The sequence below is a fragment of the Danio rerio genome, chromosome 19 (assembly GCF_049306965.1).
Source record: "Danio rerio strain Tuebingen ecotype United States chromosome 19, GRCz12tu, whole genome shotgun sequence".
Classification (NCBI taxonomy): Eukaryota; Metazoa; Chordata; class Actinopteri; order Cypriniformes; family Danionidae; genus Danio; species Danio rerio.
In genome coordinates this window covers 48,937,302-48,953,644 of record NC_133194.1, presented here as the reverse complement: position 1 = coordinate 48,953,644, position 16,343 = coordinate 48,937,302, and the positions used below count along the sequence as shown (strand labels likewise).

The following is a 16,343-nucleotide window of genomic DNA, read 5'->3' as shown; positions in this document are numbered from 1 at the left end:
ACTGTAAAAACAATCTGTTATTTAACATTTTTTGTCTTTTTCTGTTTATTTCTGGTTGTGAATATCATTATAGGATGTTGATCTTTGACTTTTGACTCAACTACAGTTTAACAAAGTGACTTGTAATGATATTTGAGTAGTTTGAATGAATATAAGCAATAATATCCAGATAATTAAGTCTGTAAAATAGCAGAAAATGTTTCAATGCAGTTTATTGGTGAAGTTTTTTTCCTTGCCGCTGTCGCCACTGCCTTACTTGGTTTGGGACCTGTGGAGCTGCTCAAGGATTTGCTCTTCAGTGTTTGGACTTTCAGCAGTGAAAATAAACCACTCTGAACTGAGCTAAACTGAACTCCAACACTGAAAACTGGACTGATGCGGTTTCAATTCACTGTAATCTTCTGTGTGAAGCTGCTTTGACACAATCTGCATTGGAAAAGTGCCATAGAAATAAAGATGATTTAAATTGCATTGAATTTAATACAAGGTTTTGTAGTGTAATATACAACACCAACCCAGGCAATTTAGCACTGCAAACTATTAATAATGCAAATAAAAGTCACTTTTTCAAACTTTTCCAGGTTAAAAGTTGTTGGAAGAAAGATCAAGATCTCATAATGCAACTCAGAAGCAGAAATAAATGGGGAAAAATAAAAACATGCATCACAAAATCCAGAAAAAAAGCTCATTTAGGGATATTTTTTGTAGTATTTGTTAGTATGAGACAATAAATCATTATTCCTGCAGGCATATGCATGAATGATTTTAGACTCGTCATGTTATTCATGACATGCGAGGCCTTTAAATGAGCGTGCATCCAATTGTTTGAAGATTTTGCCAAAACCATTCATACACTTTCTTTTCGGCTTAATCCCTTTATTAATCAGGGGTTACCACAGCGGAATGAACCACCAACTATTCCAGCATATGTTTTACACAATGGATGCCCTTCCAGCTGCAACCCAGTACTGGGAAACACCCATACACACTTATTCTCACACACACACACATACTCTATGGACAATTTAGCTTACCCAATTCCCCTATAACGCATGTGTTTGGACCGTGGGGGAAACCGGAGCACCCGGAGGAAGCCCACGCCAACACTGGGAAAACATGCAAACTCCACACACAAACGCCAAATGCTGGAACTCGAACCACCGACCTTCTTGCTGTGAGGTGACAGTGCTAACCACTGAGCCACCGTGGTGCCTGTTTTTGGGATTTTTTTGTGGTCAGAGTTGATTGTTTTCATTGGGGTATAATATATGTTAATGCTTATGTATTATGGTACCATCGTGTTTGTTTGACTTATTTAATGATTTTTGCTATCAATGTTTTATAGACCAAGTTGAGCAATATCCAGACTGACGGTGTTATGATTTCTGATCGTGATATTTTGCATCTGCAATTTTAATCATGACCAAAATTAATGCAAACTCCACACACAGAAACGGCAAATGCTGGGACTTGAACCAGCGTCCTTCAAGCTGTGAGGCAACAGTGCTAACCACTGAGCCACTGTATCGCCTGTTTTGGGATTTTGTTTGTTTTTATGGTCAGAGTTGATTGTTTTCATTGGGGTAATGATATTATATGCTTATATATTATGATACTATCATGTTTGTTTGCCTTCTATATTTATTTTTGCTTTCAATTAGTCCAAGTTGAGCAACATCCAGACTGACGGTGTTATGATTTCTGATCGTGATATTTTGCATCGGCAGTTTTAATTGTGACCAAAATGAATGCATGCTATGTCAGACTTGAATCTTCCACAGCAGTATTCTCATTTCTCATATCCAATTAATTTATTTCCAAGCCTTTAATGTGATCCTCCGCATGTTTTGTTTGTGGTTTTTTGTGTATGAATGTCTGCACTGTAAAACAAATTCAACTTTTTCACTTTCTTAACTTATTTATGCACTGCCATTGTGTACAACTGATAAATAAAGTCCTGAATTTAAGTCTTTTTTTGTGCTTTGTAATTGAGCAGTTACTAAATTGAAGTCTTTTTTTTAAGCAGTTTTACACCGCTTTTAAAGATTCTATAGTGAAAAAGTACTATATTAGACGTTTACACATAATAATCAGTGGTGGAAAGAGTTCTGAAAAATCATACTTGAGTAAAAGTACCATTACTTGCCTAAACATGTAGTGCAAGTAGAGTAAAAGTACCTGTTGTGAATATATATTAGGAGTAAAAAGTTTCCCTTTTAATAGTACTCATGAGTGGTGAGTATTATGCTGTATAAAGCTGATGCGTTTACATGTCATTTGTGGATGTGTGTGTGTAAACGTAACATTCTGTAGTGCATTTAGTTATTGTCCAGCAGGCAGACAACGTCATCAGACGCTAATATTAGGTTAGATTTAGGTTGTGATGTCAGGTGACCGAAATGCAATGTCTAGCCAGCGTCTAAGCACAACATTATTCTGATGTACAATAATGACGTCAAATGATGTTGATATTTGGTTGATTTCAGGTTGTTAGAAAGTGACTAAAATCCAATATCGAGCAACATCTTAAACCAGCATCCTATTGACGTCAAATACTGACATTTATTCATCAGTTATGGCAACCAAAATTCAACGTCTGATAGACGTCATAGTGGTAACGTCCACACAACGTCAAGCTGTAACATCATTAGACGTTGATATTTGGTTGGTTTTAGGTTGAACATTGACGTTGGTCTGTTGATGAGTTCTGATGTAAACCCGATTTTCATTTCCAAACAAAATGCAGCGTCTCCACGACGTTAGGGTACAATTTCAATCTGACGGCATGTTGACGTCTTGTGCCTGCTTGGAGTTTGAGAGTGAAGGAAAGTAGTGGAGTAAAAGTACAGATACTGCACTAAAAATATACACAAGTGAGAGTAAAAGTACACATTTTTAAAACTACTTAGTGAATTACAACTTCTGAGAAAAACTACTCAATTGCAGTAACTTGATTATTTGTAATTAGTTACTTTACACCACTGATAATAATAATAATAATAATAATAATAATAATAATAATAATAATGTAAATAGTTGTAATAAAATTATTGTTATTGTTTTTGTTATTTAATTTAATTAATAAATTATTTAGAGGCAAGAAATTCATCTTTATTTCTGTAGCGCTTTTACTATGTAGATTGTGTCAAAGCAGCTTCACACAGATTATAGCAGATTGAGACTGTGTCAGTCCACTTTTCAGTGTTGAAGTTCAGTTCAGTTCAGTTCAATGTGGTTTAATTTTCACTGTCCAAACACTGGAGCAAATCCATCGATGCGCAGCTCCACATGGTCCCGAACCATGCAAGCCAGTGGAAAAATGTCACAATAAATGAAAAAATAATACAGAAGGAAACCATCTATTAATAAACAAAATTAAACTAATTGTTTAACAAATTTGTAAATAGTTAAATGAAAAGTTTCTATAAATTATTTAATGCTACTTGATTAAAACTATACAAAATATTAAATGAGATTTAATTCAATTATCCGGAAAAAGGATTACATTTGTTTAAACAAACAATAAATACATCAATTGTATTCAAATTAACAAGAAAGTCAGAATATATTAAAAATAAATAATTTATTAAAATGAAACAAAATTAAACTGTTTACAAACAAATTTGTTAAAAAATAAAATTTAAATAATGTATTTATAATTAATTATTATTGGAAAAAATATTAAATTAAATTTTCTGAAAATTGAAATAAAATTGATTAAAAAAAAGAATAAATACACAAATTACAATTAAATTAACAAAAAAAATTCATTAATTTTCTTTTTCGGCTTAGTTCCTTTATTAATCAGGGGTCGCCACAGTGGAATAAAATCGCCAACTCATCCAGCATATGTTTTATGCAGCGGATGCCCCTCCAGCTGCAACCCATCACCGGGAAACATCCATACACTCTCATTCACTCACACACTACAGCCAATTTAGCTAACTCAATTCACCTAGTGCATGTGTTTGGACGGTACGGGAAACCGGAGCACCCGGAGGAAACCCACGCGAACACAGGGAGAACATCAAACTCCACACAGAAATGCCAACTGACCCAGGCTCGAACCAGCGACCTTCTTGCTGTGAGGCAAGAGCGCTACCCACTGCGCCACCGCGTCACCCCAAGAAAATTCTGAATAAATAAAAAATTATTTATTTATTAAAATGATACAAAATGAAACCATTTATTAACAAACAAATTTGTATGTAATTAAATGAAGATTATATTTAAATAATCTAATAATAATAAATTATAATTAGAAAAAAAAAATCCTAAATCAAAATCAAATAAATTACACGTTAAATTGTTAATATGAAATTTATTTAAACAAACAATAAATACATGAATTACATTAAAATGATGAAAAAAATGTCAGAAGCAATTAAAAATTAATAATAAATGCATCACAAAAAAGCAGAATTAAATAAATAAAATTAGTATAATTACAAATGAGTATAAAAATCAATTAGAAATATAATTAATAAATCAATACAATGATTGCATAAAGTAAATTAAAATAATATTTGGTACATTATTTAAAACAATTAAAAAAAAAAAAAAAATATATATATATATATATATATATATATATATATATATATATATATATATATATATATATATATATATATATATTGTTTCAACTGCAAAGCGATGGGTAGTATAATCGCCTCACAACAAGAAGGTCGCTGGTTCGAGCCTTGACTGGGTCTGTAGGTGTTTCTGTGTGGGGTTGCATGTGTTGGCGTGGGTTTCCTCCGGGTGCTCCGGTTTCCCCCACAGTCCAAACACATGCGGTACAGGTGGATTGGGTAGGCTAAATTGTATGTTGGTGAATAAGTGTGTATGGGTGTTTCCCAGTGATGGGTTGCGGCTGGAAGGGCATCTGCTGCGTAATACATATGCTGCATGAGTTTGCAGTTCATTCCGCTGTGGCGACCCCTGATTAATAAAGGGAATAAGCCGAAAAGAAAATGAATGAATGATATCTAATATCTAATATTTATGTTTACACTACATAAGCTATGGGTGGTTATACAAGAACCATTCATGACTGCTAGATGTTTATTTCTGGCATGAAGATGAACATATTTGGAGAAACCACTGTTTTAAAAATGAAACAGAAAGTATCTTGACCTAATTTACTAAATACCTCAGTTTACTCACATCTACAAAAGCAAAATCCCCTACCACCCGAACGAAGTTCCTACAAACTGACGTCAATAGTGAACGCGCATGAAGTGTCCTCCTGAACTACATATCCCATGAAACCCAGCGCCGCGGTGGCTGACGGTATATTGGAGGGCCGCGCTGTGACAGCGGAGCTCTATCCGGCGAGCGCTACTGAGCAGACTCAATCTAGTTAACCATGGCGGCGACAGGAGGAGGGAAAATCAGATCCAGAAGACACCACATTGCGTCAAAACCCTACGCCAAAGGCAAACAGGTAAACAAAACCAACATGAAGCGCCAACAGCGGGGAATGTAACGGTTATTAACGGAACCCTAACCAGCGGTTTGGCGGCGGGTTTTGTTTTTGTGAAGCAGGAGACATTTTGAGGCCTGTTTTAGGCCTGTTCACGTTCTTCCAGCACACGCTTTCCACACCGCCAACTCATTTGACTGATAAAACAAAGCCACTCGGTGAGGAAAATACTCGAAAATATGGCGACTGAGAAGTGAAATTTGAATGTGTTTTCACTGAGGTGAAGACAACCGCGTGAACGCGTTTCATACCCAAACCGTTAGCCGTTAGCTGCGGCTAGCACCGGCGTCAGATATAATCACTTCAGTCCAAACAAACCATTAAAACTTGGTTTTCGTAGCGAACGATTTCCTATTTAAGTTCTTTATACTCTTACTTTGACTACATAACTCGCGTGTGTCGCTCAGAGTGACTCCACATGAGAGTAATGAGCTTCAGAGCACTTTTTGTGTGCGTGTTGTTATATTTGTAAGTTTTAAGCTTGGTTGATGATCGTTTTGGATGTGATTAGAGATTAATATAACGGTATGTTTTGGCGTACATTATGCTGCTTAACGCAGTGGGGTTTGACATCATGAAGAAAGGCGGGATGAGCGAGTGTGTGCGTGTCGTGGCGTGTTTTCATCTGCACATCACACACACACTGGAAATCCTGCACTCATGTTATTTCATAAAGAACGTAAAGGTGTTGTGATTAACACAGGTTCGTGTGTGTTTTCATTAACAACAATTTTAATTAGCCTTATAGTGATCCTGAATTCATCATAAACAGTTATTCTGATAATTCATAACCTAAACACTATGAATCATAGTTGAAAATCACTTTGCATTTTTCGTGATATTACTAGATTATCTGTTTTAGGCAAATTAAGTGGGTTAGAGAGGCACATAAGCTATTTGGCAGTCAAAAACGCATTTTCTTTTGTGTGAGGTTTAATTAGAAGTTAGAAATAGTCGATGCATAGTGTTATGTGTAGGATACTGTAAAAATGAGACTGTTGATGTATTGAAAAATCATGAAATAAACTGGTTCGTGTTCAGCATGGTCAAAGTGTGTATTCTGGTATATTTAGTAATTAACCCCACGTAGAAATGCAAGATGTGAAGGCAGTTTAAAAGTCAGGGCGGTACATACTCGTATTTTTGTTGACATTTGTGCATCATTGCGCCTTGTTTTTATTTTCTACTGTCAATAGATTAATTGCACAGTATATTCTTTTTTTTCCCAATGAATTTAAGCCCCTCATTAATAAGGTTTTAAAACTGCATGTTCCAAGCTTAATAAAAAAGCAAGCACTTTATTGAATCTAGCTTAGGGTACATTAATTATGTTTATGCTGATCTATTAAAACCACAAGAAATTTTGTATTCGCCATGATCGGCCTGTAGCTCTCTGTGACTTACTGAAGAAATGCTGTGTGCTCTAGTTAAGTATGCTCATGTTTATTAGTGTTGTTTTGACTGTTAAATACTTGCTCATGCGTAAATATGTTATACACATACGAATAACCTCTCTGCTTTCCCCAAATCACTTTTTATTCTTTACCTGGTTACCTGAAAACAAAGTTTTTTTCGTTTTTGTTTTCTCCCAAAAAAGCCACATTTTACTGGACTGTCCTGCTTTTAATGATTCCAGAAGACTTTTTTTATGAAATTAACTCTTTTAAGGACATTTTTAACAAGGTGAAACTAGAAAAGATTTTAGAATTTCTATCATGCATCAACACTAAAAATCCTATTTAATTTATGTATTCTTTTGTTTGTTGACTTTTAATTGTGTATATATATTGTTGAAAGGTTCCTGCTATGAAAATAGCCTTAGTTGCTGAAATGGCATTAGATAAATACATTACATTACATTCCCAAAAAAGCCATAGTTGTAACCTCTTTATAAAAAGTATGCTTTGTCAGGCTTATAAATGCTGGGGCACACCAGGTTTACGCCTTACAACTAGCGCCAATGAAAACCGTTTGTAAGATGATTTGTTTTATTACTTTGCTTCGCAATAATCTGTTTTGTTGTTCAATACATGAAAACCGAACTTCCGACATGCACATGCAAAGTAGAGGTGTAAACCTACACTGGCCTCACGGTTCGGTTACGATTATCATGCCATCGATTCTATTCATTTCGATATCTCGGTGCATCACTGTGCATTGTCTGCTTTTTATACTTTATATGTGGATGTTTTGCATTTTCTGATTTGTTACCCTAATGTACAAGTCGCTCAAACTTACTCATTAAGATGCGGGAACCGGCAGACGTGCAACAGCATTAATCATAAACACAAAACTACAGTTTCCATCCGGAGCGACTTCACAGACTCTCGACACTTGTAAACACTCACTCAAACAGGTTGGCGCGGATCTCTGTCTCACCCACACTGGTCACAGCTAACAAGCTGACCTATTACAAAGCTTGTACTATGCGTCGTTGTGAAAGTATAGTTATATTTCTTGAGAAGTGTGCGGCAGCCACTGCGAGTGCTATGCAACTGCAAAGGCTGCACTGGAGCATACAAGTGCGCTTGATGAAGAAATGTAAATCAGCCTTAATTGTCTGCTTGCTACATTACTTCAGTTTTTATTTTTGCACTCTGATTGGTTGCTGAATAACCAATCAGATGCTGACCTTGCCCTGTAATCTTCAACATAAACCCGACAATACACAACGTGGAACACACCAAACCAACTAGCGAGATTGACGGCTGATGCAACCCTTTTCACAAGCCTGTTATGAGATGTTTAACAGTCATCAGCCTCTACATCTTTGGAAGTTTTAATATTTAGATTTTTTTTTTTTACATAAGAACATTTATATGTAATTATGTATGTACTACATCGTCTTTGCTTCAAATTACAAAAAACAAATTACCACTTGTGCCAGGTGTTTTTAATGCAGCTTCTACAGGACAGGACAGACATTTTGTCTATTCTCTCCTCTGGCTGCTGTCATCAGTCTTGCACTAATTTTTTCCCTTTGTCTGAAAGTCTTTATAACATCATCGTAGAGTTTTTTTTTAATTATTTGAGCAAATAAGATTGTAAAAAAAATGTTTTCTCCAATTTTCTGCGCTCTGAAATTACCCAACTATGACGACTTCCGCTACTGAGAAACGCGGAAATGTAAAAAGGGCATATGGCCGACCGATGGATTAGTGCGTCCTGGCCTTAAATGTAGTTGACCAGAAACTGCATAATGTTTTCAGTTTTTATGTTGTAAAGTGTGCCATGTAAATGGACATTTAATCTCCGTCATATGCACCAAGGCAGCTTTCTCAAAGCAAATTAAGTCTTGTTTCCCTTGCCTCAAGTTTCAAGTATTCAAGTATTTATAGAAATAGTCAACAATACATTGTATATATTTAAATTATTGACATTTTAATGCTAAAAAAACTATTGGAATATCGATCTAAAATTCATGTTGATTTAAGGCATGTAAAGGGTTGGGTATCGAAACCCGGTGCCGTACCTTTGCAACCGAATCAGCATATGAATTTCGGTGCTTAATTCAGGTGCCACTGGTGCTGCGACAAGAACGTAAAGCAGGTCGCACACCAGAAGTGCTACGTAGTGCCATGCGTTTTAGAATCCTCAAGTCGGCGGTTGTCTGCGTCGCCCAGCCATGACTCGGGGCACTGTTCTTATTGCTGCCGCGCCACAGATCGCCATCTAAACAGTTTAAAATAAAAAAATGTGCAAATGTGTGCGTCTGGTGTGCGATACTATCAGCTGTCATGATATGGATGTCAGGCGTTTGTTCTTGTTGCTTATAGAAGGCAAAGCTCGCAGTACGGCGCATGCAGTGAACGAAGCTTCATCAACAAGCATGATCGTATTCTTCTAATTTGCTTAGACTAAGCATTTTACAGTATGGCTATATTTTACAAGCAAGGATTCTGACACACCAACATGCAACAGATGCTTTACAAAAGTTGCGTGAAAGGGGGAAACACGTAAAAACTTATGAAATGTGAGGGCTCATGGAATCACCTTAAAGGTGAGGAATAGACTGTGTCAAAGCTTGTGACATCATCTGGCACTTTCAATGAGTATGTTTACATGGACAACAATACTTTTAATATGATTAAGACAATACTCTGGTCAAGAGTCTACCACGCAAACAGTGATTTTTTTTTGATTATCTTAAAAGACCACAGACACAAACTGAGAAGGAAACTTTTATGTGCTGGTGACGCAATGATGTTACTGGATCTGTGTGCTATAACATGTAACTGGGAATCTTGAATGTAACATTCAAAAAGCAGCTCATGTACACACCTGATTCAAATTATTGTCTCATTCAGATTAAGGCAAATCATTAGATCACAGATATCCATGTAAAAGTAGTCTCAAGCCCCAAACTCAGAAAAAAGCAGTTGTTTGATTTTGATGACAGCCTTTCCACAGGTTAGAAATAAGCTAATGTAATGTAATAGCGTAATGCAAATCTTGCATTTATGGTAACAAACAAATGATCAAAAGAAATATATTAATGCAATTCAAATATATAAAATGAGTTGGTGTTTACTTTAAACTTATTATAAATATATATTAAAAAGAACTATATTAATGCAATTCAAATATATAAAATGAGTTTGTGATTACTTTAAACTTATTATAAATATATATTAATATTGTTCTATTATAACGATTAAAAAATATAATTTTTGTCAAATATTTTTGTGGCTAAAAAGTATCGGTTCAGGCACCGTTTTGGCACCGGTACAGTCTTAAAAGTATTGATTTAACACCGGTATCGAAAAAAAACCTAGACCATACCCAACCCTAGGCATGTATTTATTGCCCCACCATAAATGTATCAACTTGATTAGTAATATGCATTGCTAAGGACTTGTACAAATCTAAAGACAATTTATTGGATATTTTGAATTTGAGCCCCCAGTTTGTAGATTGTCAAATGGTTAAATCTCAGCCGATTATAATCCTATCAAACCATACATAAATATAAGCTTATTTATTTTTAAATAAATGACTAGTTTTATTGTCCAGGGTCTCATATGCATTAAGAGCAGAGCTTACAGGTGATTACTAGAACAGCTGACGTCACTCAGTGGAAGTATAAAGTGTGGTTGAACTCAAGTCGACGTTTTTTTAGTGTACTGTATGAACCTCTGCTCTTCCACACATCATTGGTTGTATTGATTGGCCATGCTGACCTTGGTTAACGCCATGTGTGCACTTTTTACAGGAAGTGACTTGTGTTGCAACCCTGAGCCCGTGCGTGGGGCCCCTGCCATGCATCACAGCTGGTTTCATATGCTGAGCACATGCAGCAGCTTCATGTTGTTTATCTTTTCTTATGTCGTCTTGATCCGAGTGAGGCATGAAGATGAATTACACTCTTGCTCTGGCCTATATTTAAATCCAAGTAGCTTTAAAGGCCTTTCATTTCGATTGCGCAATCTCCCCCAGCTCTTCTGCTCCAGCTAAATGGACTATTTAGCTTTCCCACCTGCCTGTGGGTCACATGTTTGCAGCGTTTGGCCAGAGAGCCGGCCTGTGGTGTTTCTGTGGCCAAACCGTGGAGCTCTGTTAAAGAACAATAAGCCTGTAGTGCTTGCACAGTGATTTGGTCCCCAGGGCCCCTTTTAGATGACAACTGAATCTCTTTAATCCAGCCACTCTTTAGCCTTGGGGGCTACACTGCTTCTGCAGTATGATAAATTGAGGAAATGTGTCCTTCATTCACACAAAATAAGAGCTGCGCAATATATGGTTTTACTTTCAGCCTTGATATGGCAATGTGTGTATTTGCAATAGTCGCATCACAATATCTGCAATGTCAGGTCGGGATTAAAGTTGACCTGAGTGGAAAACTTACGTGATTTGTGTAGTCCTTTTAAACTTCCATGTGTTTTTAGGGATTTTAACTGTGTGAGTATTTCAATCCTGTATAAAGCATTTGTGAACAAGGAAATAAGTTTTTGCTGCCAAAATAAGAAACGCTGAACACCTTTTATAGACTTCCAAACGTTTTTGCTCATAAAGAAGGGAAAGTTCAAGAAACTGGCTGAAAAACAGAAGAAATGGCGGCATACATTCAACATTTATTCAATATATTCGTGTGTACAAATGTTTTTTGGACGTAATAATTAGTTTGACAGCACCAGTAGAGATTATATACAGGCCTAACTATGTGTATCAATATGTTAATGTTTCATTTCATTTTTCTTTTCGGCTTAGTCCCTTTATTAATCTGGGGTCACCACAGTGGATTGAACTGCAAACTTATCAAGCATATGTTTTACGCAGCGGATGCCTTTCCAGCTGCAACCCATCACTGGGAAACATCCATACACACTCATTCACACATACATACACTACGAAAAGTTTAGCTTACCCAATTTACCTGTACATGAAGAGAACATGCAAACTCCACAAAGAAACACCAACTGACCTAGCTGAGGCTCGAACCAGCGACGTGCTACCCACTAAACCACTGTGAGGCGCAATATGTTATTGTATTAAATAAAAAACCACGCTTCTACACCACCACATATACAAAATCCAGGAGAATATAAATAATGTACCCTGCCATGCAATCGCTGTAATGAAATCTCATTCTTGTTTTGCATTAATCCAAGTCTTTACTGCCCTTTTTTTTAAATAAACAACCGTAACGTTAACATCTATTTGTGCAGCAGTGGTGAATGTTTGTTGATGGTAAGTTCATCAAACGGACACAAAGGAAATGCAACCCTTGTGAAAGAACTATATGGTTATTATTGTCAAGCACTTTTCCACCTTACAAAAATAAATAAATAAATAATGTAGACTATGCATCCACACTTTTGAATGCTTTCATCTGTTATTTCATGATGTCTTGAAGATATCCGCATGGGTAATAACTATAGTTATTTATAATCAACAGGTTTTGAATCATATAGTAAAGTGTATAATGTGTACAACTCTGTTAATGAATGCTACTGAATACTGTAGCACAGTAAACTGATAAACTGTAATAAATACTGTAATGCTGGTGTAAACTGTGGTGTATTATGATGGTGTATATTATGGAAACTGAAGCCTATTGAGTAATTGTGCTTATTACTTAAGTAGTGGCGTACCACAGCAACAATATAATTACTACAACAGTTTGCCCAACATATCTGGTTATTTTGTATTTATATGTCCTTTGAAATATAGTATAAATTGCAGTAATACAGACTTCTATGTCTCCCATTCAGTTTTTTACTTCCTGACCTACATCTGAATTTCTCACTTCACCCGAACCACGTGATTGAAAATAACCTATACTGCTAGACTCCCAAAAAACATTTATTTTTTTTGTCTCTTTGCTCTACTGTATTTATCAATGCTTCTGATTGGCTTATTATATTTCATGCAATGCACTCTCCTACTGAATCATCCTAATTAATCTAAAATTATGCATTTCTAAATAGAGTATTAATTTCATCTGTTGAAAGTATACTCCATATTGTAATGTTGCAGAAAAATCAAATGTCACAATGCCAGTTTTTCCCCCAATATCAAATATCAAGGATAAGTAATAGTAGTAAATATGTTGAAGGTGACATGAACAATGAAAACCGTTTTTTGCTTCTGAGGTTTAAAAGCTTCACCACATCCGTCTGTCAGCTCTCCAATGCTGGCCTAAATCCAAAAGGATTGAAATTAAGGTTAAAGTGAATTGCAATTTGTCGTTGCAGTGAGTAAATGATTGAGGTGGAAAAAGTTATTAAAGCATGAAACAAAAATAGAGCTTGTTATAGGGCCGCTGTTTTCAAATAATGGCAAAAATTGATGCATTAGTCTAGTTTAATCCAAACTGTGCATCACTGCTTTAATGCAATAGTGATATGAATCTTGCATTTGTAGTTATGCTCTGCTGAGCCCCTGTCAGATCTGCATGGTTCGTTAATTTTAGTGTATTGCTCTTTCTGATGTTGTTGCTACTGGATATGTTAATTTAGTTTTTGTCCCCTGCAGCAGCCTGGCCTGATCACTCGAGTGACGGATACAGTGAAGAGTATAGTCCCCTCCTGGCTTCAGAAATACTTCAGAAATGGAGAAGGTCCAGAGGGTGGAGCTTCTGCAGCAGGGGTGGAGCACAACAATATGACTCCTCCCCCCAACGGCAGTGACGAAGCCCCGCTCCGAGACGGACGAGACTCTCCAGAGCCGAGCACAAGTAACACAGGTATGATGAGTAGTTGACGCTAGTGAAGTGCAATATATCATCTATAACAGGGGTTCTTGGTTTCAATGGAAATGCCTAAATCTGAATATTCATCAATGTCAATGCTCCGATCAGATACTAATCCTTGTCAGGGTGATCAGCCAATACTGAGTACCAATTCTGATGCTTCAAACTTTATAATGCATAAAGCACATTTTCACAAATATGAGACTTGAGTGGAGGTGTCGCCTTACCCAAGAGAATAAATGAAAGATGTTGCATATAATTTCTTAAACGTGTCTCTTATAACCATTTAGTGTGGACATGTAATGAACAGAAGCAGCTTTACACAAAATAATAGTTAAAATAGATCAAATAAATTGGTAAGAAAAATCACAAACAAAGCAATTTGGAAACATTGCAAATGTTGGAAGAACAATTCAACATGTCTCAATGAGGTTTAAAGTGCGTATTTGATGCATAAGAAGATAAAATGCACACCTATAAATTCATTACATATTTACTAAAAGGAAATAGGCCTATAAACTACTTTTATACAACAAGTGTATTACGATAAGTTATAAATAAACTTGTAAACAAACACTTGATTGGTTCATGAGATTGGCCGGATAAGCGAGTACCGATGGAGTCATGAAATGTGATTATCGGCTAATATCGATCTTCGGCCGATTGTTTGGAGCATCACTAATTTCAAGTTTTATTGGCCCTACACTTATTTCACGCGGCCGCCATTTTAAAACAAGAAAGTGAGTCTGCGCTGGTAAGAAACCCAGAAGTATAGGATCAGCACTGTAAACATTGCAACAACATGCTGTGGACTACAAACCTCCAGCTGTTGCCGCAATTTCAAATTGCAGAAGTGGTGTAAACATCAATTTAATATCATTCTGTAAGTTTAATTTAAACAAAAGCATATTAGGCATTAAACTAAATCACAATCTCTTATAGAGTAATGTGCTTAAGTGTCCGCCTAGGCTTCAGTTCATGGCTGCAGGGAAACACTGTGAGGGCTTCCCTGCTTCCGCCTATGTAACCCGGTGAGAGATAAAACACTGCAGTCCAGTGTAGCACACGCTCGTGTTGTCCTGCTACTGAAAATTTAAAAACGTCCATTTCCCGCTAACATTTAAGCGCCGCTGAGCGCGCTCTTAAACCGCTAATTTGCCATAGTAATCACCAGTGCACATATACACCGATGCTATTCCAAAACCCGGAGAACTGTTTGTTTTAAACCAGTGTCATTGACTTGAAATACTAAATTACTTTTCAGAACCATCTACAAGCAGAGCGTCGCTGAACTTCCAGGAAGCTCTGTCGAGGCCTCCGCTCAACCGGACCCACCTTCAGTTCCCCTCCCTGGACGGCTCCCCAGCTTTGGGCGGCTCCAGCTCTCTTTTCTCCCAGCCCTCCACATCCACAGCACCCTTCTCAGGGAGCCCTTTCGCTGTGACCTCCAACTTCTCACTGGTTAAAGAGATCAAGGATTCCAGCTCTCAGCATGAGGATGACAACATCTCCACGACCAGTGGCTTCTCATCACGTGCATCTGATAAAGGTGCGTGAATGCCTTTCTGGGCTGCTAGATAAATGTTGGCAGTCATTCAAGACAAAGATGTTCAGACAGTATCTATTAAAGGGATAGTTCACTGAAAATGTTTCATTTACTCACTTTGACCAGGGCTGCACGATATTGGAAAGATCTAACATTGCTATATTCGGTTATTCTGATATGTATATTAAGATATGAATACAATTTCCCCACAGACATTAATATCTCTGTTTGGAAATAATTTATAATTTTAGATTGATTGGAATAAGGACCGCGCAATATATATGGTTTCAGCATCGATATTGCAATGTGTGCGGCTGCAATAGTCACATCGCAAGATACGCAATGTTGAATCGGGATTATAGATAACCAGCAACCAAAGTAAAAACACGTGAGATTTGTGAAGTCACTGCAGAATTTAAACATAACAGAATGCTTAAATTAATTGAAAAAAATAGAATTCATGTAGATTCAATAAAAACTTATTTATACTTATATATATTATATACATTTGTTTTTAAGACCTGTGACTGTGAGGATTACATTTAAAGACTTTAAATAGCTCAAAAATAAATTAAATAAAGATTAATATCGAGTTTATTATATGATGAAGAACTTGCTGTGTTTTTACATTTTATTATATTATTTCTGTACCCGAACACTGTTAGACTCTCCCCAGAAAACCATAAAGCACTGTTCAGTTCACTTTAATTTTTGCTTCATTGTGTTTGACTGTTATATTTATATAATAAGTTACATTAGATATTTACATTTCACTCCCCCACAAAACCATCCCAATCAATCTAAATCAGGGATGTCAAACTCAATTCCTGGAGGGCCGCAGCCCTGCACAGTTTAGTTCCAACCCTGCTCCAACACACTTATCTCTAGGTTTTAAACAAGCCTGAAGGACTCAATTAGCTTGATCAGGTGTGTTCAATTAGGGTTGGAACTAAACTGTGCAGAGCTGCGGCCCTCCAGGAATTAAGTTTGACATCCCAGATCTAAATTAATGACTTTCCTAGTAGAGCTATTTAAGTTACCTAGTAAATTGTGCAAAATAAGTTGTGCAGCCCTAATTGGGATGATTCTGTAGGGAAGTGTATCTGCATAAAATCTAA

General features: G+C 36.5%; 1 protein-coding gene across 32 annotated transcripts in view; it reads left to right on the top strand.

Annotated features, from left to right (window-relative positions):
* The first annotated feature begins 5,294 nt into the window (after positions 1-5,294).
* nup153 (nucleoporin 153) overlaps positions 5,295-16,343 on the top strand; it is a 39,711-nt gene continuing 28,662 nt past the window's right edge. For 18 of the 32 annotated variants that reach the window (XR_012394706.1, XR_012394705.1, XM_073931058.1 and 15 more), the window contains exons 1-3: positions 5,353-5,449; positions 13,463-13,673; positions 14,944-15,228. Coding sequence is in view for 30 of the 32 variants with exons in the window: in XM_073931058.1 (XP_073787159.1) it covers positions 5,372-5,449; positions 13,463-13,673; positions 14,944-15,228 (574 nt within the window). In the remaining 2 variants the exon portion in view is untranslated. Of the gene's footprint in view, positions 5,450-13,462; positions 13,674-14,943; positions 15,229-16,343 lie in introns of all 32 variants that reach the window. The other 14 variants (XM_073931059.1, XM_073931057.1, XM_073931068.1 and 11 more) reach the window with 2 other exon arrangements.